The sequence below is a fragment of the Pleurodeles waltl genome, chromosome 4_2 (assembly GCF_031143425.1).
Source record: "Pleurodeles waltl isolate 20211129_DDA chromosome 4_2, aPleWal1.hap1.20221129, whole genome shotgun sequence".
NCBI lineage: Eukaryota > Metazoa > Chordata > Amphibia > Caudata > Salamandridae > Pleurodeles > Pleurodeles waltl.
The window spans coordinates 835,667,242-835,694,204 of record NC_090443.1 but is presented as its reverse complement, the minus strand read 5'-3'; the positions used below and the strand labels follow the sequence as shown (position 1 = coordinate 835,694,204).

At 42.4% G+C, this 26,963-nt stretch overlaps 1 protein-coding gene across 1 annotated transcript in view; it reads right to left on the bottom strand.

Annotated features, from left to right (window-relative positions):
- The window catches only part of PSMA4 (proteasome 20S subunit alpha 4), a 56,139-nt gene that overhangs the window by 8,604 nt on the left and 20,572 nt on the right, over nucleotides 1-26,963 (bottom strand). Inside the window, exons 2-8 of the mRNA XM_069232562.1 lie at nucleotides 26,281-26,305; nucleotides 23,256-23,298; nucleotides 21,784-21,946; nucleotides 21,063-21,140; nucleotides 14,669-14,757; nucleotides 5,431-5,561; nucleotides 4,210-4,333 (exon numbers count right to left, since the gene is read on the bottom strand). Of these exons, the coding sequence (XP_069088663.1) occupies nucleotides 4,210-4,333; nucleotides 5,431-5,561; nucleotides 14,669-14,757; nucleotides 21,063-21,140; nucleotides 21,784-21,946; nucleotides 23,256-23,298; nucleotides 26,281-26,283 (631 nt within the window). The 5' untranslated portion in view covers nucleotides 26,284-26,305. The remainder of the gene's footprint in view (nucleotides 1-4,209; nucleotides 4,334-5,430; nucleotides 5,562-14,668; nucleotides 14,758-21,062; nucleotides 21,141-21,783; nucleotides 21,947-23,255; nucleotides 23,299-26,280; nucleotides 26,306-26,963) is intronic.

Sequence of the window (26,963 nt, the reverse complement as noted above, 5' to 3'; positions counted from 1 at the left end):
TAAGGGTAGCCCTGTTTCCATCATCTGCCCCAGACTTCAGTGTTTAGGGTCCTCCCTTGAGTTCAAGGAATCCAGAATATACACATCCACTGTCTGCAAAAGCTGTACTCCCACCTACATCCTGTGCCCCATGTTAAACCAGAGATAATCGAAAATTGATCATGCCGGTCTCAGCAACTATCCTCTCACCACAACATGGATTCTTACTACCAACTGTATAACAGACACATGATGTCAGTGAAAGGCTATGGGTGTCACACAGAAGCTGAACTTTACTCCAGCTGAACCGAACTAAAAGGTCTGGTAAGTACCATAAGCCACAAAAAAACTGTTATGCTGCCACCATCACTTTACATTAACAACCAAGGACATAAGTAGTAGTCCCATATTAGGAAGGAAGGCATGCTTTGTGCGCCCCCTCCAGGTGACAAATCCGGTTTTCGACTAGCCTAGGACGAGGCACACATTACATAAGTATGTGAGCGGAGCCCAAGAACAAGTTAGGGCACCAGTTTCATATGTGTTTGGATCACTCAGGAAAAGGGTACATCAAATGAACCCACAGGATTTTAAACAGCTGGTGTTTTTGGAAGCTTCATAACCTTCTGGACTGCACCACTGATGCTTTTTTGTGGATTCCTAATAACATAATTGCTAGAATTTGCATCTTCCTTCTTCTACTCCCAGAAGATTGCGATTCTACCGCTGTATGCAAGAACACCAAATATTGAACCAAAAAGCATTCCAAATGGTCTCAAACTCAGTCATGTCCCATGCCACAGAAAAGCTCTGCATCTTGTCTCAACATACATGCGTGTTCAACTGTTTCACAGAATGATCTGTCGCTTTCAACCTCCTACTAACCCCTCAGTAAATGCTCTGCTCTCCCTCATCCTACCAATTAATTCTAGTGTCTTCCCTTCCTACCTCACTCTGTATGTTAACCCTCCTCTTCCTGCTACCTGTTCAGTCTATTTCCCACCTTACCCAGCCCCCCTTCACTTACTCTGCTCCCTCCTACTGAGACTCCTACATTTCAAGTATCTTTTGTTCTCCTACAACTACCTCCCACCCCTTCTTCACTCCATACTTTGTCAGCTGCTGTAGGAAGTTGGCTCTGTATGCACTATTTCAAAGTAAGGAATAGTATGCACAGAGTCCAAGGGTTCCCCTTAGAGGTAAGATAGTGGCAAAAAGAGATAATACTAATGCTCTATTTTGTGGTAGTGTGGTCGAGCAGTAGGCTTATCAAAGGAGTAGTGTTAAGCATTTGTTGTACATACACACAGGCAATAAATGAGGAACACACACTCAGAGACAAATCCAGGCCAATAGGTTTTGTTATAGAAAAATATCTTTTCTTAGTTTATTTTAAGAACCACAGGTTCAAATTCTACATGTAATATCTCATTTGAAATGTATTGCAGGTAAGTACTTTAGGAACTTTGAATAATCACAATAGCATATATACTTTTTACATAAAACACATTTAACTGTTTTAAAAGTGGACACTGTGCAATTTTCACAGTTCCTAGGGGAGGTAAAGTAATGTTAGTTCTTGCAGGTAAGTAAACCACCTACGCGGTTCAAATTGGGGTCCAAGGTAGCCCACCGTTGGGGGATCAGAGCAACCCCAAAGTTACCACACCAGCAGCTCAGGGCCGGTCAGGTGCAGAGTTCAAAGTGGTGCCCAAAACGCATAGGCTTCAATGGAGAGAAGGGGGTGCCCCGGTTCCAGTCTGCCAGCAGGTAAGTACCCGCGTCTTCGGGGGGGCAGACCAGGGGGGTTTTGTAGGGCACCGGGAGGGACACAAGCTCACACAAAAAGTACACCCTCAGCGGCACTGGGGCGGCCGGGTGCAGTGTGCAAACAAGCGTCGGGTTCGCAATGTAAATCAATGGGAGACCAAGGGATCTCTTCAGCGGTGCAGGCAGGCAAGGGGGGGCTCCTCGGGGTAGCCACCACCTGGGCAAGGGAGAGGGCCTCCTGGGGGTCACTCCTGCACTGGAGTTCCGATCCTTCAGGTACTGGGGGCTGTGGGTGCAGGGTCTTTTCCAGCCGTCGGGATTTTAGAGTCAGACAGTCGCGGTCAGGGGGAGCCTCGGGATTCCCTCTGCAGGCGTCGCTGTGGGGGCTCAGGGGGGACAATTTTGGTTACTCACGGTCTCGGAGTCGCCGGAGGGTCCTCCCTGAGGTGTTGGTTCTCCACCAGTTGAGTCGGGGTCGCCGGGTGCAGTGTTGCAAGTCTCACGCTTTTTGCGGGGATTTGCAGGGGTCTTTAAATCTGCTCCTCTGGATACAAAGTTGCAGTCTTTGTTGTACAGGGCCGCTGTTCTCTGGGTTTTCTCTTGGAAGCAGGGCAGTCCTCTGAGGATTCAGAGGTCGCTGGTCCTGGAGAAAGCGTCGCTGGAGCAGGTTTCTTTAGAAGGCAGTAGACAGGCCGGTAGGACTGGGGCCAAAGCAGTTGGAGTCTTCTTTCTTCTTCTGCAGGGGTTTTCAGCTCAGCAGTCTTCTTCTTCGGTAAGTTGCAGGAATCTAAATTCTTAAGTTCAGGGGAGCCCTTAAATACTAAATTTAAGGGCGTGTTTAGGTCTGGGGGGTTAGTAGCCAATGGCTACTAGCCCTGAGGGTGGGTACACCCTCTTTGTGCCTCCTCCCAAGGGGAGGGGGTCACATTCCTATCCCTATTGGGAGAATCCTCCATCTGCAAGATGGAGGATTTCTAAAAGTTAGAGTCACTTCAGCTCAGGACACCTTAGGGGCTGTCCTGACTGGCCAGTGACTCCTCCTTGTTATTCTCATTATCTCCTTCGGCCTTGCCGCCAAAAGTGGGGCCGTGGCCGGAGGGGGCGGGCAACTCCACTAGCTGGAGTGCCCTGCGGTGCTGGAACAAAGGGGGTAAGCCTTTGAGGCTCACCGCCAGGTGTTACAGCTCCTGCCTGGGGGAGGTGATAGCATCTCCACCCAGTGCTGGCTTTGTTACAGGCCACAGAGTGACAAAGGCACTCTCCCCATGTTGCCAGCAACTTGTCTCGAGTGTGGCAGGCTGCTAGAACCAGTCAGCCTACACGGGTAGTTGGATTAGGTTTCAGGGGGCACCTCTAAGGTGCCCTCTGGGGTGTATTTTACAATAAAGTGTACACTGGCATCAGTGTGCATTTATTGTGCTGAGAAGTTTGATACCAAACTTCCCAGTTTTCAGTGTAGCCATTATGGTGCTGTGGAGTCCGTGTATGACAGACTCCCAGACCATATACTCTTATGGCTACCCTGCACTTACAATGTCTAAGGTTTGGCTTAGACACTGTAGGGGCACAGTGCTCATGCACTGGTGCCCTCACCTATGGTATAGTGCACCCTGCCTTAGGGCTGTCAGGCCTACTAGAGGGGTGACTTATCACCACCCTGAGGGGAGTGCCATGTCGACTTACTCGTTTTGTTCTCATCAGCACACACAAGCTGGCAAGCAGTGTGTCTGTGCTGAGTGAGGGATCCCTAGGGTGGCATAAGGTATGCTGCAGGCCTTAGAAACCTTCCCTGGCATCAGGGCCCTTGGTACCAGAGGTACCAGTTACAAGGGACTTACCTGGATGCCAGGGTGTGCCAATTGTGGAATCAAAAGTACAGGTTAGGGAAAGAACACTGGTGCTGGGGCCTGGTTAGCAGGCCTCAGCACACTTTCAATTCAAAACATAGCATCAGCAAAGGCAAAAAGTCAGGGGGTAACCATGCCAAGGAGGCATTTCCTTACAGCTGCTAACCCCACCTACTCATTTAGGCTTCCTCCTCCTCTAACTGCTATTTTGCCATTCCTTAACTTCTTTATACCCTACCCTCTGAATTCCTTTTAACCTCCAGACCCTGCCTAACACCACTGTCCCATTACCTCCTCTGTAACCCATACCAAGAATACCACCCTAATCACTTTGTCCCATTTGGACCCTCTCAACCTTCTAATCTAGAGGCCACCACTTACCTCCTCTCTGCACCCATTCGAATGACCCAAACCCACTGTGCCACTCTATCCTCTCCTACCGCCTCCATGCCCTGATCAGCCCCTTTCATGCTTCTGAACCTGCTCCCGTCTGTAAGCTTCTAACTCATGTGTAAGAACCCTCTGCCGTCTAACCACTTCGTCCTCTTCCTAATTTTACCATCTACTCCTATCATATGTCCTTAGTACAACCATACCTGTAGAATGTACTTACTTTTCTCAGCAGACAGCTTACTAACATCCATTGTCTTGTTTAACACTTTCACTGCTAAGGCAAGGGCATCCTTCAAACTCATGCCTCCTTCTTTGTAGTCCTGTTTTAGCATTGAAACAGCTGCCTGGAAAAAAATGAAGTCAGTGTATGAGGGATTTGCAAAGCACCCCATTTGCTAAATCACCTGAATATATTTACATAAATGTAATGGTAACATACAGTGCTTGTGAAAATTATGAAAAACGCTGGCAGGTACCCCTTCACTGTTAAAGAAAATCTCAGACAACCCTGCACTGGCCGAAGCATACATTATAGCTGAAGCCCTCCCTAATGACATTATTAGACTGGGGACTGGGGCTGGAGAAAGACCCGTGAGGCATACTGTCAAATTGTTCTAGAACAACAATACAGATGTCAGGACAAAAAGGTAGGTGAACAAAATAAAAGGTCTACTTCCAAATTTTAAGTGACAACACTAATTTTTTCTAACTCTCCTAATGCATTGTATTTGATAGTTAAAAAGACAACAGAACTGAAATCGAATGCATTTAAGAGCAATGGTCACGGTCTTCACTCACTGTGGCACTGCATCGAGGCAGACACAATGAATGGCGATAAGAACCCACAGTAGAGCTTATGCGGTGGTTGGATGGTCTCAGTGTGCCTCAGTTAAAATGACAACCTAGCACCACCAATAAAGAACAAGACTGGGTCCTGCTGGATCCACCCCTTCACCCCACCCAAAAAAAAAAGGCTACAGTGCTTAGTCAGTCACAGCTTCTGCGCTTTCCACACATTCAATCCAAGTGAGGTGGACAAATTGTGCATATGCACAGCAGCACAACACTTCTCCTGAGAGTTAGGTTCCCACTCACCAGCTGCAGATCACAGTATGGCTCATGAAAGCTAGAAGTGTACATGACAGGTATATACAAACTTAATTTTTTTTCAAGCTGGCAAAGGAATTTCAACTAGCGAACATATACCCGAAGGCACAAATCTAGGCTTCATGATCAGTTACTGAAACTTACCTCTGAGAAGATATTCTAACAAACAGCTGGCTGTAAAACAGTGACTACATTATAGCTAAATTACAGAAAGAGGGCTCCTTTCCTTTTCGTTCAGGTTTAAGATCAAATGAAAGAAGGCATTTTCATTTTGAAGATCTATATAATATTAATCTATTAGATGTTCTCTCGGGTGCATCAACACAATACTTACAGCACTGTTATTACCAATGCAAGTCGCTTTCCATCCACCATAATTTCCACTGGGATCACTCTGGTACAGCTGAAAACCATAATGTTTATCCCACCCAATGTACAGCAGAGAAACGCCAAACGGCCTTTTGCCTGCAAAATACAAATATATTGTTCATGCATTTAAAAAAAAAAAAAAATTACAAACAGAACAGCGGTTAAAACACACACAAAACCAGCAATATACTTGAACAGCGCTGAACAGTGAAGAGTGGAGCAAGAAGAGACAACACAAATGTATTATACCACAACTCGAGGTAAGCATGCTATTTCCTTTTAGGCAGTGGCTCACATTCATCCATAACCTAAGTCCGAAAGAGTGGATGGAATACAATGGTCAATGCAGAGGAAGTAATGCCAGACAGAAACTCAAGATTGTTAATCGCGTTACTTCGGCATCATTATCAAACTATGACAGCCTGTGCATTGTGAATTGTGCTTATGCATATGTCATCAGACTGCGGCCATTCCAAAATGGCAGAAGCTCGTCTTGGTGTGGTAAATAAAAAAAAATAAAAAAAATGAATTTCAAATTCCAATTTCAAAACAAAGGAGTGGTCTCTGGGAGCAAAAAGCAACGGCTAGGCACTCAAAATAGGAACACATCTTAAGGAGGTGCGAGGGAGTAATAGTGGAAGGGGTGGCATAGTGGAGGTATATACAGATAGAAAAGGAAATGCAGACATGCAGTTACAGGAGCAGGGGATGGAAGTTCAACAGGGGGGGGGGAGGGGCCGTTTAAAAAAAGTGTGATGGGGTGGAGTAAGTGAAGGCTGAACGTTGGGACAGAGATCTGAGTGAGGAATCAGCCCAAGATGGTGAGAGCAAGAAAACACATGCTCTCCCATGGAATGCTGAACGAAAAAGTAGTATGTCTCAGAATATGAAAGTGGAAGGATACAAATCAATCAAAACGATGGTAAAGAACAATGCTCAAGGAGAGGAACAAACGTGAATAGGAAGCAAATCCATTGAATGAGTAAGGAAGTAACTTTCACAAGAAAACCAAACAAGGGCCCAATGCCCATTGTTAATGCTTATATTGTCCTCAATAAGTCTTCAACAACATAAAATTAAATGATGTCTGCAGGACATCCTTAAATAAGCCGTGAATATTAAGATGCAAGCAGTCTTCTTACTAACATTGCAAAGCTACATCTGGATTGTAGAGTTTTAAGACCTTCACAACTCCGAGTTTTCTCAATAATGACATTTCATCTGCGCCACTGTTCAGCTTGATTTGCTTATACCACTGGCTCGAAAACTAGATTTAGGAACGCAATGTTATCCCATGCATGAGGTAGATGGATTCATACAGAGGCTTTTTAAGTAAAGTGCCTGTAATTGTTGCTTGCTGGATACCTAACACCAGTGTAGCCTTAGATTTAGCAAAACCTTTAAAAGCAGCAGCAAAGCATGCCCAGGGTCTGCACTGCCAATTAGATTACAGACACTCTCCCTACTTCTAAAATAATCAAGCATTTCCTTGGAGAAAATGCCACAGGAGTCTACGAGGGCAAGAGTGCAACATAACATGGACAAACCTACTTTAGAAGTAAATATCTGATTTGCTGGGCACAAGAAGCAACCCTGTAGCTATTATTACATTAAATTAAATCAGGAGCACGCATGGCTGTTTTCCTCTCGTTCTTGAATATGATGTTTCTAATTTGAGAATTATCTAAGCATAACAACAAAATAACTAAGAGGAAGTTTACTTAAGTTGTGCCATCTAGTCTTGGGCTCAACCTTGGTTTATCGGCATTCATGAAGGGATAGTTGGAGTCATAATACATTGCTTAGCAGCAGAGCACCATAAGTAGGAAAACAGCAGCTTGACAGAAAATTACAAGGTCATCAGTGTAGCATAGGAAATTAATACATTCTCCACCTAACTCTGGGAAATGAGAATTAACATCCTGCAATTGAACAGTGAGGTTAACCATGTGAAAGTGCATAAAATAGGCATTGCGATAGATAATGATCTCAGACTCTTGAATGTTACAGTCCTTTATGGCATAATGAATCTAACTGGGCTACGACCTATGTTTTAGATTTGTGCAGCTGTCGCAAGACTTTATGTGATGAATCTAATTCTAAGCTTCAAGGAGTACTGCAGAAAGATCTTTTGGCTCCACCCACATGTTGGTGGACAGGAGTTCATGTTTTCATTGGGCAGATGTTGCATATTTTCACAGATGTAGTGCTTTCCATCCAAGCAGCTGTGATTTTTATCCAACTGCCTGAGCCAGCAGCAGAAGGCTGCCTCTAGAACGCTGAATATGCATAAAGTGTCAAGCTTACAATGGGACTGACTGACCTTTTGAGGGCACACACATGGCACTGTAATGCTGTTTAGAAAAATCTTAGATACATAGATAATTTACAGTGTTTGTTTTTCTCTGACAGCAGCAGAAATGGGAGGAGGGCAGTCATGAGGAATGTGTGCTGTTTCCAGCCTCAGAACCCAGTCCTTCTCCTTCCATCACTAACTTTAGACTTCACAGTGCAGTTGCGTGTTTGACAGCAAAATGGGATGCCCAAGGCTACACTAATCTGCATGCATTTCATATAGATAACACAGCAGTCCTTGAAAGAACTGTATTTTTCGTTTCTAATTCTTACTATAGAACACGGCAATTTGCCTGGACCCAATACTGAGAAATGCAGATTGTGTGAGAAGCACTTGATGTTTATGAAGTGTGTCTTATAGCAAAAATCTCTTTGAAACTATTACAAAAATATGAATAGCTAAATATTTTTGGTTGTTGACGTAATAGCTACATTTGATACTAGACGGTGTGAAAAATATCTCTCTGAAAGCACTTGGTTAACGGTACACGTTAGTACCCGAAGCATGTTCCTGGTGTCTCTATTAAATATGGAGAACAGTTTTTGTGTGATTCTTAAGGAGGAAGCATTTTGTGCCGAGCTTCGTACCTCCATCACTGACTATAGTGAACTGAACAAGGCCTCTATCTTAACCCAAGCAGTTCTATGGGAAGCCTTTAAAAGCATTGTTAGATCGAAACATTCCAGGGTTCTGAGGTCAATTCGGAACTCGCTCACCTGCCTGGAGGCCGATCTCCAAGCCACTGACGACATACGCTTTTCGAGGAGTTGAGGGAGACAGCCGAGCAAGAGGTTTTGTTCCTCTGCAAGTACACTAAGGCTCTGCAGTATGGCGAAAGGGGAGGGGGAGATACTGGGTCGCACTTTGGCCTTACTCCTACGTCCCCCTTATGGCAGTTCTGATATTCCAGAACTCACTGATGACTCCGGTGCTCGGCTAATAAAGAGATTCTAGAGGAATTGCTATGGTATTATACTGCATTATATAACACGCAGAGACCTTGTGACGAAACAGCTCTCGCCGATTATCTATCTGAGATTGCCATGGTCTGGCTGTTCGGTTCCCAACAACAGTTGCTCAGTGAACCCATCGCTTGTGAAGAGATTATCCAAGCCATTGATGCTCTGGCAGGCTCAAGACACCTTGGACTAGATGGCCTCGCGGGCTCTTTCTATAAAATGTAAAGCAGATACTTGGCCCTCAGCTTCTAGAGATGTATGCAAAATCCGTACAGACTTTATGTCGACCTCCCCCCCTCTCCTCACAGGCCCCAGTGCCCCCACCTCAAGCAGAACAGTTATGTTACTTCTTAGGCCTGCAAGGATCCCTTACATTGCATGTCCTATCGCCGTTATCTTTGATACCAAGATACTGGGGAAGATATTGGCCACACGTTTGTCCCTGCTGCTTGAACAGATCATTTCTTCATTGCAGAGTCTTTGTACTCTGGTGCTCCCTTGGGTACCATCTTCGCAGTGCTCCACAGAATATCACCTGAGGTGCCTGCTGCGGCAGTACTTCGACGCCGAGAAGGCATCTGATTGCCTCGAATGGCCTTTTATACTTGCCACACTGCGTAAGTTGGGCCTCCTACGCAGCTTTGTACCCTTGATACAACTACTGTGTACCTGGCCACAGGCTTGCATTCGGGCCAACGATTCCAACAAGGCCCCGTTTGATATTACCAGAGGGTCTAGACAGTGTTGTCCCCTTTCACCTATTGTTTATTATCATGGCTATGGACCCCTTGGTCCGCCACCTATGAGAAAAAACATCTTCAGAGCGGATCACAGTTCCCCACTGGTCCCCTCCTTTCCTTGTATGCGGACGATATATTGCTCTTCGTCAGAAACCCCGAAAAGAACATAAGCCCCCTCATACAGGAGCTCTCTAGATTTGGCGAGTTCAGGGCTCTGTATTAACTGGGGGAAAACTGAATTGTTTCAGTTTTCACAGACTCCACAAACGATTTACATGCACTTACCCCTCTGCAGTGGAACGCAGGCCGCATTAGCTATTTGGGGATTTGGTTACATAGGGATAAGGAACAGATAGTTTTGCTGAATTAAGGCATTGCAACCAACCTTTTAACCTCACAAATTGAGCGATGATGGACGTATAGCCATGATCAAGATGGTGCGCCCCCCCCCCGTTTTTTTTTTTTTTTACTTGTTTCGTTAACATTCCGATTCCCCTCACTAATGCCTTTATTTCAACCATCAAAACCTTACTAATTCGATTGACCTGGGAAGGCCATAGGCCCAGGGTGTGTTGGGAGAGACTGGTGCTGCCCTATGACAGAGGTGGATAAGGGGTCCCCCATTTACAACTATACTATCTTGCTGCGAGTTAGAAATGGGGTCTTTGGTTGGCAGTCAGGTTACCCCCTGTCCAAGCAAGGACCCTCACTCTAGTCAGGGTAAGTCACACACAATCCAAATTATCCTGTGCCCACCCTCTGGTAGCTTGGCACTGAGCAGTCAGGCGTAACTTAGAAGGCAACGTGTAAAGTATTTGTGCAATAAATCATACAATAACACAATATAGCACAACAAAAATACACCACACAGTGTTTAGAAAAATATATAATGTTTATCTGGATATTTGCAGGTCAAAGCGATCAAAGATGCAATAAGAAAATGTAGAGATATCACTGAAAAGTGATATAAAGTGTCTTAAGTCTTTTAAAAGCAAACAAAGTCTCTTTCAAGCACAGAGTACCTGGTTTGAGTGAAAAATCTCTGCAAAGAGCAGCAGAGGAGGAGAAGCGTGGAAACAAAGGGGTGTGCGTCGATTTCTCGGGCAACACTCTGTCGATGCGTTGTTTAGTTTCCACGCGGGGACGGCTGGGCGTCGATTTCCGGTGCTCGGTCGTGGATCCTCTTCAGGTTGCGGGGTTTTCCAGACGTCCCGGGGTCTGTGCGTGGAATCCTGGGCTTGTTGACAAGCTCTGTGTCGTTCCGGGGAAATTTCTCCCTCACGGCAGGCCCTGCGTCGATTTCCCCTCTGGAAGTCGGGCGTCGTCGTCTCAGGTCGGCTGTGCGTCGATCTGGTGGGCTGTGCGTCGAAGTTCCGGTCGCACCGCAGGTGCCGCGTCGATCTTTTCCTTGTGAAGTCGAGCGTCGCCCCCTGATTCGGGATGCAGTGAATTTTTCACCGCAGAACAGGCTGTGCGTCGCTTTTAGCAAGCTGAGCGTCGAATTTTCACCGCACAAGGAGTCCAGTTGCAAGAGAGAAGTCTTTTTGGTCCCAAGACTTCAGGGAACAGGAAGCAAGCTCTATCCAAGCCCTTGGAGAGCACTTCTTCACCACAGTCAGGGAACAGCAAGGCAGCAGGGCAACAGCAAGGCAGCAGTCCTTCACAGAAAGCAGTCATGTGAGTCCTTTGGGCAGCCAGGCAGTTCTTCTTGGCAGGATGCAGGTTCTGGTTACAAGTTTCTTCTCCAGGAAGTGTCTGAGGTGGTAGAGCAGAGGCCCTGTTTTATACCCAAATGTGCCTTTGAAGTGGGGGTGACTTCAAAGAGTGGCTAAGAAGTGCACCAGGTCCCCTTTCAGTTCAATCCTGTCTGCCAGGGTCCCAGTAGGGGGTGCGGCAGTCCTTTGTGTGAGAGCAGGCCCTCCACCCTCCCAGCCCAGGAAGACCCTTTCAAAATGCAGATGTATGCAAGTGAGGCTGAGTATCCTGTGTTTGGGGTGTGTCTGAGTGAATGCACAAGGAGCTGTCAGCTAAACCCAGCCAGACGTGGATTGTAAGGCACAGAAAGATTTAAGTGCAGAGAATATGCTCACTTTCTAAAAGTGGCATTACTAAAATAGTAATATTAAATCCAACTTCACCAGTCAGCAGGATTTTGTATCACCATTCTGGCCATACTAAATATGATCTTCCTACTCCTTTCAGATCAGCAGCTACCACTTCAATAATGTATGAGGGCAGCCCCAATGATAGCCTATGAAGAGAGCAGGCCTCACAGTAGTGTAAAAACGAACTTAGGAGTTTTACACTACCAGGACAAGTAAACTACACAGATACATGTCCTGCCTTTTACCCACACAGCACCCTGCTCTAGGGGTTACCTAGGGCACACCTTAGGGGTGACATATGTAGAAAAAGGGGAGTTTTAAGCTTGGCAAGTACTTTTAAATGCCAAGTCGAAGTGGCAATTAAACTGCACACACATGCCTTGCAATGGCAGGCCTGAGACAACGTTAAGGGGCTACTTAAGTGGGTGGCACAACCAGTGCTGCAGGCCCACTAGTAGCATTTAATCTACAGGCCTGGGCACATACAGTGCACATTACTAGGGACTTATAAGTAAATTAAATAGTCCAATTGGGTATGATCCAATGTTACCATGTTTAAAGTGAGAGAGCATATGCACTTTAGCACTGGTTTGCAGTGGTAAAGTGCACAGAGTCTAAAAACCAGCAAAAACAGTGTCCAAAAAGTGGAGGGAGGCAGGCAAAAGTGTGAGTGTGAGTGTGTGTGTCCAAACACGGGAAAGAGAAGAGGGGTTACTAAATAGTACTCAAAAACACTGTCAGAGCCACAAATGGGTTTAGGCACTGTGAAGATCAAGTGCTGCTACAGACCAGAGGTACATCAACTGGTCCGTCTCTGCATGCAAAGTGGGCAGGAAAGAGGTATACTGACGGACTTGACTCTGGGTTTTTGTGCTGCATTAAGAGTGACATTCATTTCCAGAAATGTGTGTGTGGGACTAAGCACTGTAGTAGCAGCGCTTAGAGTCAGCACATGTTTTACATCAATCTATAATTACTTTTTCTTAAATCTTTTGTCTAACAGTTTGTGTCCAATTAACGTGGGAGGGGTGATGAGGGCTTCACAGTGTTCAAGTACAGGATGCCCGGCTGTGTGTTATATATGCATCACATCCAGCAGAAACCCTTTTTATTATATAATTAATTTTCAGATAGCAACCCTCTCGCCATACTCGGGTTTCAGAGATTTTCACAAAAAATGAGATACGCTATACTGGGAACTATTGAAGCATAAACAGTAAGGTTGTGGAGTCAGAAATGACAACCAGCATCAACCCATGCAGGTGGGATGAAATCTATGTAGGTTTTTAAAAGTTGGAAAGCTTCTAGATAAAGCACATTACCAGCTAGACTAAATTACATTAGTTATAAGGACCAACATAAACAGATATCCCGGCAATCACAAAGTCCCTTTTGCTTCCAGGAGCCTGAGCAAACCCCTGTTCAAACACCAGATGTGCACATTTTGTTACGCAGGCGTTCTACCCTGTTTAAAGGAAAAGGTACTTGGCCAGATTCTAGAAGATTTGAGAACTGTTGAAGCTCTTCCCTTTCCTTCCGAGACTTTGTGTGCGAGGGGGCAAGATGCTTACGCCATGTTAATCTGTATTCACAATGACAGATCAAAGCAGACATGGGCTGTGAAGAAGGACTCCCACATGCTGTTTGAGTAGCAAAGGAGGTACAGACGGAGACACTTCTATTTGGGAAAGAGGGTCGGGGTTTAAGGGGCTAAGTGGTTTGTAGGGCAGAAATGCGATACTGAAGTCTGCGCAGGAATACTATTTAGGGCTGGCCTCTCGAACGCCTTGAGCAGTAAATTAAATATGCCAATTGGGTAGGAGTCAATGTCACCATGCTTTAGGGAGAGATCATATGCACTTTAGCACTGATTAGCAGTGGTAAAGTGTGCAGAGTCCTAAAGCCAGCAAAAATGAGGTCAGAAAAAGAGAAGGAGGAAGGCAAAAAGTTTGGGGGTGACCCTGTAGAAAGGCCGTTTCCATCAAGGATAATAGAATGTTTTAACTATCAGGCATCATTTAAGAAGCTGATCTCAACTGTATGTGCCTCTAAAATCAGAGTTCGGCTTTCAAAAGGTATGCTGAGTTTCCTACCTCGCTACTACAATAACTTCAACTTCGTTCACTGATAGCATTACCTTTCTAAATGTCTAATCGTATCTGGGCTAATCACAAAAAAAAAAATTCTTAGAAGCTGTGAAATGCCATAAGTCCCTTGTAAATCACATTGTTGTTAAGGTAAAAAATTTCTTAGGACCTGCAACTCCCAGCACTGTTGGCATCCATCAGTCCCTTGAAATAGCCTAAGCAACTCATCTGCGAGAAGACAGACAGCAATTATTGCCACGGTCTTTATGGACAACAAACAGGTCTACAACACCAGAATAGCATCAAATCTTTTAAAAGCCAATCAAATAAAAAAGAGACCATATGCCTCTGACATGTTTGGTAAATTGCACATCAGATTTGATACTCAATATAACTGTCTCAGTGCAATATAAATAAACAATCTCTAAAAATGTATTTAGAATGTGCCTTTCAGAATTCAGCATTTTACACAATATATAGTTCACCATCAGGTTATATTTTTCCCAGTTTTTACTAAGCTTATTGCATATTTTAATATATTTTATATGTGATAGCACAAGGAAATTTCCATAATGACTGTGCAAACGATTTCAGAATATGCCCACTGGAGTACACAATACACATTTAGGGCCAGATGTAGCAAAGGGTTTTTCCCATTCTGTGTCAATGGGAAAATGTGTTCGTACATATGGCCCTTAGTTTGGTAGAAGTATGTGTTTCAACCTGCACACATCTTCATCCAAGATATTTGCACGTAAAGATATGTGCACCTAACTAAACAACATAAGCACCTCTATATATAGAATATGCATCTCATTGTATGGTATAAGCAATATTGATGAAGGCAGATAGCCCGTTTGGTGAAAGCAACATTTAAAGTAAAAATACATTATTTCAACAGGTCTTCAATGTTAATCCACGTATGTTTGTGATAACATTCGCACAGCACTAATTACCTCCAAACTGTGTGTAAGCTTGTTTGATATCACACAGTGCTGTTACCAGCTGCTCACATGGTATAGGCTCCTGATACTGTAATAAATATCTAAAAAACAAAAAACAAATAGAAATTGTTATTCTCTGCCTTTTGAAGCAAGACCGCATGCTTTACAGGAATGTACACTGTTTATTTGGACAAAGTGAGCGAGACTACTAGTGACAAAGAATAGGACCACCAAAATCCTACAATAGGAAAATGTAGATCCAGAAATATTATTTCAACTGCACACAAAAGCCTTCTAACAAAGAGATTGTCTGCTGTCTAACTATTGAAGACTATAGTATACATCAGTGGTTCTTAACCTGTGGTCCGAGCACCTCTGTTGGTCTGGTGGTCAGGGTGTCTGTGACTGTATTACAAAACAAATACAATTTGAAAAATTTAAATTATAACGTATAGACACATGAAGAAACGTTTTCTACAACGGATTATGAACTACACAAACTATTTCACTGTTTGTGCATTTGTTTGTGTATTCTTGCTTTTGCATTGTGTAATGTTTTAAGGTTCACATCATAGAAATGTCGTAGGCTGGGGCCCCCAGCTTCCAATAACAACTCAGTAGGGGGTCCCCGGATTTTAATTATGATTTAGTGTGGGTCAACAAGTCAAAAAAAGATTAAGAACCGCCAGTCCACATTACCCTTGCCGATTAAATATATAAATCTTTCTGAGACCTTTTAACCAATTAACTGCTGAGCCTCCAGTACTCTGCCTCCTATCCTCTTCCCCAGTCCTGAGCCTTTTTTCTTCTATATTTGGTGCTCTTTTTTCTTAGGCCTTCATAACTAGGTCTCCAAAAGGTATCCGGGACAAATATGCCTCTTTACTCCAAATGGGTTGGGGATTCTAAAGCTATAAATGGTTTGTGGATCACCATGAAGGGAGCAAAACACAGTGAACCAAAAATATAGCCAACATGTAGCAATAGTTTTTTTTTTTGAAGGGGCGGGGGGAGAAAAAAAAAAAAAAAAGAAGTGATGTGCAAGAAAGAGTATTTACAAAAGAAAACCAGAGAAAATGAAATGGCGTCAGCAAAAGGTTTGCGGAGCTAAGATCATACTATTCCCAGCATTCAGGAACAGAGTTGTAAAAAAAAAAAAAAAAAATGTCATCTAAGTTTTTTCACGTGGTAGTCGATTTTTCCTATTTTTTGTGGTTTTTACCTTTTTGCAGATTGTGGTGGACAGAGGTGTGAAACCGATGGGTGACATTTGAAAGCTATGAATTTTTGGAAAGTGGATCAAATTTGGAATTCAGCAAGGAGAGATTTGTGTAGATCGCTCGTTTTCCCACAGAAACTAATCAATGAAACAATAAAAATAATAAAAGTAGGAAAAATAGATATAGGTGATGTTTTTATCCTATTTTGTGCCTTAATGCCCATTTACAAAAGTAATATGCTGTTATGTCCTTGAGACGGTCACAGGGATATATAGTGTTTGGTGTTTTTCCAAAAATGTGTGCTACTCAGTCAACACCTAAGCATGTAGCTTACAACGATTTTTGATTGCGCATCAACCATGCATCAATTCATATGGTAAAATCTAGTGAATTAAAAGTGTCTGCCAGGAAAACTTATTCCCAAGCCAATGTGTTTACAAATAGTGGTTATTTGCACTACTCTAAAAAAAAAAAAATGTATTTTTCTTGCTGGCTTACATCTGGAAGCCAAAAATGGAGCTCAATCATATGACAGTCATATGTATTCTACTATTCTGTGTTCCTATACATCCCCCAATAAAAACGGTACCCAAATTGTGTGGACTCATCTATTACCTACAACAGCAAGGCAACAAGGAAAGAAAAGTCAAGATTTTGCATTTCAAATTGCCTCCTTCTGTTGAAGTGGGGGGCTGTAGTATTTGGGCCCATACTTGGCCGGAACATAGGGAAAACTACCAAAACCAGACATTTCTGAAAACCACACACCCAGAGGAGTCCAAGGTGCTGTGACTTGCATGGATACTACCTTTCCTTACCCAGAATGCCTTATAAGTATCAAACTTTGGCTAAAATGACAGCTTTCCTCACATTTCTGACATGAATCTGCAGGAATGCCTACCACCCAGCATTCCCATACTTCTGATAGAAATGGTGCCAGTTGGGTGGCTGGGCCTATAGCCCAGATGTCTAACCTATGTTTTAAAACAAAAAAACAAAAATAAAAAAAATCCTCTTGCTTACCATGGGGATGGGGATACTTTACACTACATGATCCCAGAAAGACTGTTGGGGCTTCAGGGGTGAGTGACAGGCCGGCACCACTCCATTTTCTTCATTTTAGGGAAGAGCATGCAAGCAATCGGTCCCTGTTGTAATCTCTATGTGGGCTTTTAACCATACCCATATCACGGCCGTCACTTTCATTGGTTCGTGAGCTTGCCTTTTAAAATTAGCTTGATTTCATTAGTGAAAGGCATGTATGTGTCATGCCTTTTCCAGTGTTTAGCCCTCCTCGAGAGCACCGCTAAACTACTGAAAACATAGAAGGCTCCGTGTTTTCCGAATGGGTTCTGGACTACTTTTTCTTTTTATTTCCTACGCAACGTGATCTCGCTGGGCAGTAGTCAAGCGCTTTGCATGACTTCGACCCTGTTATATCAATAATTGCACTTTTGTTAGTTACAAGGATAACTGCACTTTTGCTGATACGTTTGACTGTGAGCAAACTTCTGTTTTTCAGTTTATGTGCCAAGAAAAGTCCAGTTACAATGCTAATAGCTCTAACTCGAGCAAATGCGAGACACACTGCATAGCAAATGCTTGTTTTAAAATATCCCCAACATTCAATGGGCTTTCTAAACTGGAGCAGATTGGAGGCAAATCTCCAATCTTCCGCTGGGAGAGGCAGAAGGGTTGCTGGGCCTGTACTGGTGATTGGGGCATGGATCGATGCCTGGACAAGTCACCCTCCACCCACCTTTGTTTTATTTTATTTTTATTTTTTACCTTTATCCCTGGTGCCTAGGAGTAGGTTTGTCTGCCCCCAAGTCACCAAAAAATGTGTCTGCCAAGTCACAGACCCTACGCTTGAGCAGGCAATGTTCTCACCCCCTTTGCTTTGGCCATCTTTTGCTAGTGGCCTTTCCACCCTGAAAAAGGGACATGACTGAGGTAAACAACCTTTATCTGACCTCTGGGAAAAAGCATTACTGGCCATTTTAGGATTGAGGGGAATGGAGCAGGGGGATGGGGGTGAGCGTAAGGTGATGGCCCCATACTGCTCTATTTTCTTTACTTTTAGACCCTGTTGTTTTGCGGGATTTCTTAACACACAGGAGCAGAAAGAACGGCAAGCTTGGACTCCTTTGAGGCAAAAGTACATGTAATGGGTATAGACTACTCTCTAAGTAAAGTGACTACTCTATAGTTTTTTGTGATGGCACACTGCTCCTAAGATCAGCACCAATAGTCTTACACTTTGTGAAATAGGCTCTAGGCTGATCTAGGAAGATCTATGGGCCTGCCAATAGCAAACAGTGGTGTTCAAGACTTGCAATTGAGCTGTAAATTGCTTACAACAGCCTGTGTTGATAGTCTCTCAGATATTATTAAAAAAAAAAAAAAAAAAAAAGGTATTTGGATGTCAAGGACGGACATCTAAATTGTGAGGAAGGAAGCTTCTACACACTCAGGAAGGATAATGGAAGGGAAAATCTGGCTACCTTAGAAATATGACAAACCTTGGAGAAAAAAAAAAAAAAAAAAAAAGGAGGATGAGCTCATGCTGTTGTACCATAATACAGTGCAAGATGTATGGTAACATTTGATTTAATCAATAGTCTGGCTGATGTAATAACCACAAAGTCCCCGATTACAACTGTGGAGCTATTTAATTTCAGGTATGAATTCCTATTTGCACCTGCAAAGGCAGGTGTTATTAACACATGTGCTATTAGAGCAAGGGCAATTTACCCGTGTGCAGAATGCATGATCCCTGCGCACTGGTATGTATGTATCATAATTTCACACCAGTAGTGAACAAGATCCTAACCATGTTTTATTGAACATAAAGTAGGAGCAAATATGCACAAAGAACAGGTTCTGTAACAAGCTGGTATATGTATACGACTTGATGCTCCCGAGTGGAATATTCGGAAGACAATTAGGAAACCGGGGACTGAATCTATTCTGCACAATACTAAGCACCCATTTGTTCTTCGTTGGAAGTTGCCAACTGGTTGATGGTAAAAGATGCTTCCTCTCACTGCAGTGCACAATGGTGACTAAAGAGTACTGGATTGAGATCCTCATAGGTCATTTGCAGTGCTTTATAAATGCTGATTGATTCACTGTTTGTTGTTACTCGGGAGCATCCTCGGTGTTGCACATTTTCTCCGATGCTCCCGATTTGAAGTTTTGGATTTTGGTGCCACTAAGGCCTTGGCTGGTGTTGCTACTTTAGCCAATACCACACATGAACACATAGCTTTTTCCCCATTGACTTGTAGCCTACCTTCTCAAACCCAATTAGGGTGTCCACTTAAGTCTTAATTTTTTCAAATCTCATGTGCACGAAACCCTAAGAGGTGGATGGAAAAGGAGGGTCTAGCACTTTAACGGGCATCCACTTTCAAACCAGAAAATCACAGACAGGTTAAGCACCTCATGAATATTCTTTGTTTCTTTTCATGAGGACAAATGTCCATCAAGTCTTTCATATGCCCTTGCTTTCCTTTTCGGGGAAAGCAGAGGAAGACAATGAAAATGGTTACTTTACAAACTGTACATACTACTGGAGAACGAAGGGGCTGCTTTCAAGCAAGATGTCTTTATCAGAGGCCATTTACTTGCCTCTGCAATGGGGGGTTTATTGGGACTAGTATCAATAAAAAAAAATAAGAGGTGGGTTCTGGCAATTTCGGAGTGGTACTAGAGGCCAAAATGAAGAACTATGTTGCAGAGTTTAAATAAATATAATTGCCTGAACTTGAGGAAGTGCAGTATTGATATTCAGTTTCACCTCTTTATGAAATATGTTGTATACTGGTTATGTTTTCGACAGAATGGAATCTAGAGGATCTGGTGACCTTCAGAATTAACTAGAAATGGATGGAGCTCCTAGGCTCTCATAAAAGGAATTCAGGAGCTATCCTGGCCAGCAGAGAATGATTGGGTTGTCCACTCAGTGCTGTGAGTGTGACAGATCACTGGTTTTATTCTCTTGCTTGGAGGGGAATCCACTCCTAGAACCATGGCCCTTTGATCTCAGAAGGTTAAAATGCCCCTCTAAGTTCTTGTCCACCAGGACACGTCTCAGATGATTCTACATTTTCCCCTCTACTGTGCTGCAGAGCGCAGCACCTGTTCCCAATGTAAGGGCACCAAGGAAGTGGTTCAAGATGTTAAGTATGGCCTCTTAGTCGAGTAAGTCATGACAATGAGTAGCCCAAATATCAAGGCAATAATCATATTAATATATCTGGACACGGTAGACACAAGCTTGGCAGAAAGAGAAGTTTCTGAATCAACTGATTCTTTGACAACACTCTTTAAAGAACAGGTTATGTCATGGTAAGCACTGGATGAAATGTGTCACTGTAATCAACAAGGTTGGTAGGTTACAAAAGGTCTGAGGAGTAGGTATGGACTACCTTGGGTTGAGGGAGTTTTGCTATGCTGGCACTGGAAGACTAACGATACCATTCCAGGGCTTTTACTCCTTTCAAGGAATACATCCATTTTAAAGAGTCAGCATGTTGACTAAAACAATACTGCTCTGGTAAAAAATGCTTAATGACATTAGGTGAAAGGAACGTATTTTTTCTGATAGGCTATTAAGTAAAATAAATTCATTTGTGTTAATGGATCCTTGCTCAACGGAGAAGGAAAATAAACTGCAGTGCAATCTGGGAAACTGAAGAAGCCTACTTCCTAAAACTGACACTGCACAATTTCACTAAAATGAGCACAACTGCTGCAATACTACTCTCCATAATTACCTTACACGGTGAGGATTCTGGTGCTTTACTACACAGAATACTAATTCAACAGAAGTCATCAGTGTCTGTGAGATGTCAAATACATGTCTCTCTTCACTCCTGAAAAAATTCTAAGGTCCATGGTCTACATGCAACTCTTTTTATTGTAATAAATTGGTCAAAAGGAGCTATCTCGGCCATTAACTCTGCCCCACCTTAGTGTTTTAAGCAACACATTGCATTGCATTCCATCCCCAGAAAGCGTCTTAAGTGGGTTAATTTACAGAGTCTCGTAGAGGTACAAGGTTTATAATGTTATTTCCTGCCAGGATATCTTTTTATGTTTTCTAGTTGGATAAAATATGTTATAGGCCACAGCCCAGACACTACTTATAGCATTACAAATAGCAGAATCTATATGTATACCTTTGAGCGATCAACCTTAGTTCGTTTGTGAGAACATTGGCATCAGAGGTTATGCCTGCAACACTGCATGCCATATCACTGCAAGAAAAAAAAATCAGAGTCAGCATTAATTTAGCCATGCTAAGATAGGGCAATTCGGCATGATGAAGAGTAAATACAAGTGTACAAATCCATAAACACAACAGAAAATAAAACAAATACCAAACAAAGAAATAGAAGGTAGAATTATAGCAACAGCCACTCTCAACATTTTTTTTTAACTCTTAATTGAAGGTCAACCAAGATATACTGTTCAACCACAAAAGGTGGGCAAAGTGCCTTGCCATGAATATTCCCTACTAGCAAGCAAAATTACAAACTTGCTGGCATTCTAGAGTTATGGAGGGTTTCTTCTAGGACTGGTCAGTCAAGCTACTGATCCCTTAACTACGTCCACTGGGATCTTTTTCTCCATCGCTGGAGTGAGGCCAAGTACTTGGAAGAGTTGAAGAAACAGTATCAAGTAGGTGTGCTGCCCACCTACTGTAATCCATGAGGGAACAAAGTCACCGCTAGTTCAGACCAAAGGTCTCTTAGGGACACCAACAGTGAGAGCGTCTAAAGCCAAGAGCTGTGGCAGAAAAATGCTGTATAGAGAAGAGTCACAATGGCACCAAGAGTATTAGTGCTAAAGCAAGATCTGTGCATAGACTGGCAGTTAGATAGTTTCCAAATGACTTACTTGTTAAGCTTGTATATTTTTTCTGAAAAGAATACTTCATCCAGAAGCTTATGAATGTTGCGTCTCTCTGCAGCAAGAAGAACGCCATCATTTGCTAATATTCCAAGGCACGTTCCAGCATGTCCAATAGCTTCCATGGCATATTCCACTTGATACAAGCGACCTACAGGGAAAAAAAACAGGAAATTACTTACACCGGTAGTGCGCAGTCATAATACTGGAGTGTTAATTACTGAGAGTAAGTCTGCATAGGTGTTACAGAAAATATTCTTAGATTGAGTGACATTCCAGAAACCAATACCGAAAGAAAAGAAGCACTGCACCAGTGTCTAAATCAAAGGGCTCAAAAAAGTAATTGGATGAATCTCAAACATGCTACTCTACATCACCGATAGGTACCCTGAGACTGCCTTGTCCCAGTAGTTTTGTTTTGGATTTTCTCTACAGCCTCTTTGAGGAGCATAAAAAGGCTCTAACACTCTAATGTGTTTATATGGGTAAGATTTAGACAGTTTTCTCACTAATATCTAGAGACTCACCCAACACCACATCTGGATATCCAGACCACGTCTATTGCAGTGTTTTTTTTTTTTTTGGTCACCAAGAACAGCTGAGAAATTCTCCCCCTTAAGAACAGCAAATGATGACATGGGTTAAGAATAATTACTTTTGCTTTGTGATCGCCTCAATGTTCCTGGATAAAGCTTGTGCATTTTAGCAAGTCTTGCACACTAGTTTCATTGTTGGCAACACCGGCAGGAACAAAATGGTTGAAGAACAGATCAGTTTGGTTCTCATATGAGCTCGTAGAGGAGGGGCCTTAATCTAACTCAGAGGAAAGGAACGTCTCCCTGAAAACAAAACAATGCCATTGAATACAGATGTAAGTAGGCAAGGGATGAAGAAATATGCCACCAGGATGTCACACAAGTTTCTTTATTAAGTACAAGAAATAGGTGTCTTCAGTCTCTCTATGCAGGGCTCCTGCGAGGCACTTCCACATTCTATGTGAGTTTTAATTGGAAAATGAAAATATTGAAGGAATGCGGGAGGGGAAAGGAAAAGGAACCACGGAAGGGGAAAATTGAGGGACAATACAACAATGAGTTGTTTTTTTTAATATATATATTGATATAACAACAAGTATCAGAGGCTAAACATGGATTCTGTTGTGTGAATGATTCCCTTGGGATCACTGTCCATGTATTTTCCCCTTGTATCTAGGTCCCTAAGGTAAAACAGGGCTGCCTTGTTTCATGTACACCTGTGAGTTTACAAATGGAGCATACAAAGTTAAGGACACGGACTGAAAATACCAACATCGTTTTAGATTGTATGCATCTCTTTTGGGCAAGTCGCCGAATGAACAGGAAAATCCTTAGTCTACAATGGTCCAAATTTCTAAAATCAATGTTAGGGGACACAAACGTTTGACAGTAAGGTTTCTTATATCCAATATACGAACCGCATACCTTCAGGGGAGAAAATAGTTGTCCTTGAGTCATATCGTCGAGACTGGGGGGGAAAAAAAAAAAGAAAGAGTTTCTTACATCACCAAATGGCATAAATCAACAATTACACTTGTTTGTCACCATGAGACATTTCTTTTTCATTCAGCTATGTAAACCAAGACCAAAACATACACATCACATAATATACTGTGTGCAGAGTAAAGTTAAGTCCTTCACAGTTTTTCCACATAGACCTGTTTGCACCCTAGTTTGCGACCTCAGTTTGTTTTAATTGAGGCACAAACACATCAAGGTGCCTACATGGAGGCTTACATACATGTTTGCCCTTAGCACCGTGAACGGCAACTTCTGATCAATGAATGAAGCATCTCTCAAAGGGAATTGCTAAAAACTGGGAATTATAGATGTACTACGTAACAGTGAGTTGTATCTCCAAGCTTGCAGCTCCTCTAAACTCCCCACTTCAGTTCATCGAAGACATTGAGGGGAGCGTGACATATTAAAAGGGTAGTCAAGACTTGACTATTTGCTTTTAGGGTCTACAAACGTATGTTAATGCATGTCCGTATTTGGCTTGCAAGTAACCAGTTCCCACCCTGTACTGGTTGGTACCACCGTACGTTTTCGCAAATCACTATTCTTGTTCTGGGCAATGATAAACCCCCTTAGGTGGTTTCATCTGTGCAGGACTAATGATTAAAAAAGAAGAAAAGTACATAAGACAGCTGATAGTCAGATAACCAAAGATGAGGGACTGTAAACAACTGTGAATATTGCAAGAAATTCTCAACTTATCAATATAAAATTGCTTCCAATATAACAAGAGGTGTCATAATACAAGTGGACAGTTTGATATGCCAAGGTGTGTAATAATGAACTTATTTTAATTAAACAAAGGACACAAATTGGTTTGAACATTCATGTTCCAACATATACCCATTTCATCAACAGACCACCACTGCCAATAGAATTCTGCCGTACAGTGTGCCTTCGAAATATCACCACACATCAATAATTTTAATTACACAGCATTATGTGGCACACTCTCATTTCACTATTTTGTCATTTTAACACAAATTAAAAATGTCAGCACAAAGGTGGCACCTTATTACTTCCCGTTTAACACAACAGTCAGCAAAGGGAAGGCGACCAGTTAATGTCTAGTTAAACCATGCAGTGGGTCCGCCACTGAGCAAACCCAAATGGGGCAATTGTTAATTAACTTTTGGTCAGTTTGAGCTACAAACATTTTGTTTTGAAATCTGCAAATTATGCAACAGGTGGTGGATTATGTAGTAAATCCAGTAAATCCACAATTATGCAGAATACACATAGAATCACATAATCCCAATGGCCTTGATTAGCAGAATGTATGTTCTTTCAAGTTTTAATGGAACAATCCTCGTTTTCCTAACATTTTCTCCAACCTACTGTATAAACTGAAATCCGGTACTATAACACCAAAAACTAAGCGACCGGTCTGCTTCCCTGAAAATTAACTGCTTGGTCTACTAGAAACTAGGCCGCCAACAAATAATATACCATCTCAAAATAGATCGGACTCAAATAGTACCTGAAGAGTGGCACTGGGGTCCTTAGAAGCCATCCAATTCTAGACTTGAAACACAGGGAGCACAGCATCTCCTACTGTGCTCTCAAGTGTAGGCCACACTTGTTATTTTGGAGATTTGTATGGCACAACATACTGACCGAGCCCCATGGTGCCCACAGACGTGATAAGGATAAGAATGAAAACAAGATGATACAAATGTTTGTCGAAACCAACAGGTTTCGGTTTCATGATGGAAGAGCAATGTGTTAAAAAATACCTTTCCTAGATACTATATATCCAGCCAAGAAATAGTTAAGATTTATGTGGCAGGGTCCCGCTGGGAGCCCGAAGGTCGCTTAAAGTATAAAGGTAGAAAGCGACCAGGGCACTCCAAACTTCATAGAACCGAGATACGTAGAATAACAAAAAGATTTATTGGTAAACCTTCATGATAAAACCTTCCATGTACTTAAGGTCAATACATGAAAATTCGGTGACAGCCTGTTCATATAGTACAATTAATGGCGCCTGAACAGGGACATGAACCCTGGACCCTCGCTTAAAGTATGATCAAAGTGAAAAAGGTTTGTTCTGAATCAAATAATTCATTAAAACAATTACGATTCAAACATTAGAACTGATAAAACTTTAAACAGAAATACCACGTGGCTTGAATACTACTTATATCTAACCACTCTATTTAAGAGTTTAATTAACAAGCTTTTTATTCAAAAGCAAAAGGGCACTAAATACATTAAAGAAAATAATAATGCATTTTCAACTATTTGTGAACGGTCCAGATTTCTTTATTTATAAAGCTATAATCCAACATATAGGGTCCGTGAGGTAGTAAGGCATAGTATTCTGTTTAGAAACGAGAACTAGGACGAGAATTTTGATCTGATATCTCAACTTAATTCGGAGAGGGAGTGATTTTGGGTAATCTTGTCTAGTTTTTGGGGGGGTTTTAAATACAATAACGGATGCATTGTAAATAACCTAACAGTGATTTTTGAGCAAGGAGCTGCTAGCACTGTGTAAGATGGTGTAACAGCACCTCAATTTAAAGATAAGTAGCATAAAGTTCAAGTTTTAAAATCAGACTTTTCAGAATTTCCCCCAAAAGGCTTGCACAGCTATTCAAGTCGGATGTGTGTTAGTTCTTTTTTCAGATGTGCAGCTGGATAAAGTTTTCATTTACTTGAAAGGTTAGCATAAGACTCGAGAAGCGGAGGTGATAGAACAAGGTTTGCCTGGGCTACAGCTGGACGCTGTCTGGGTAAACCTTCCTTAGATTCTGCAGAGATTTCCATAAGAGAGGGGATGAGGGATTCCGTTTCCCTGAGATTACTTAAGTGGTCTGTCCAAATGGGTGAAGGTATGCTTGGGGCAATCAGTGAGTGAAGCTTGGGAACGTTGCATTTGACTATTTACCATTCGGACAGCACCATATTTATTTAGTAGTTTACTTACCATGCTGGTTGCAAGTTACCGTGCCCTGTAAAAACAAAGACATCTATAAATAGATGAACAAATAGAAGACGAAAAATAAAAACTGGAACAAAATGGCATGCTCTAATTATACAGATGCCCACGCACAACTATTTAAATGTACTCAACCTTTACCACCAGGACATTCATTATAAGGACGTGCCTTCTCAATAAATCATACGTGCTTAAATGTTTACTACTGATTACATTAAAAAAAACAAGAAGACTAAAATGCACGCACAATAACCCAATATCAACATTTCTCTCAGAAACTGCACACAGGTTCACGATTATGGTCAAGCTCTAATCAAATGTTTTTGTTTTCATAATAAAGTCGTTGGCATGATATGAGTAGATTTCTGATCGCTCATATCAATGCTTGGTATTAAACGTCCTAATTTCCAAAGTCTATGAGGATAACTGGTTATGCGGCTCCTAGATGATGGCTTTGCTAGATATAAGCATAACAGGTAGCATTTAAGCTAGGTGAATGCATAAAGGATGAAAAGGATGTGCCAGCCATGCCTGTTGTCTGCTTTGTGTAATACTCTGATTAGAAGATGCTAGTGTTCGCTGCATGCATTTGTCACGACATCTTGCCTCAGCACCCATGCCCTGATTGAGGTCTTTGCTTTGGTAGATAGATGGTCTTTGATGAAGCCTTT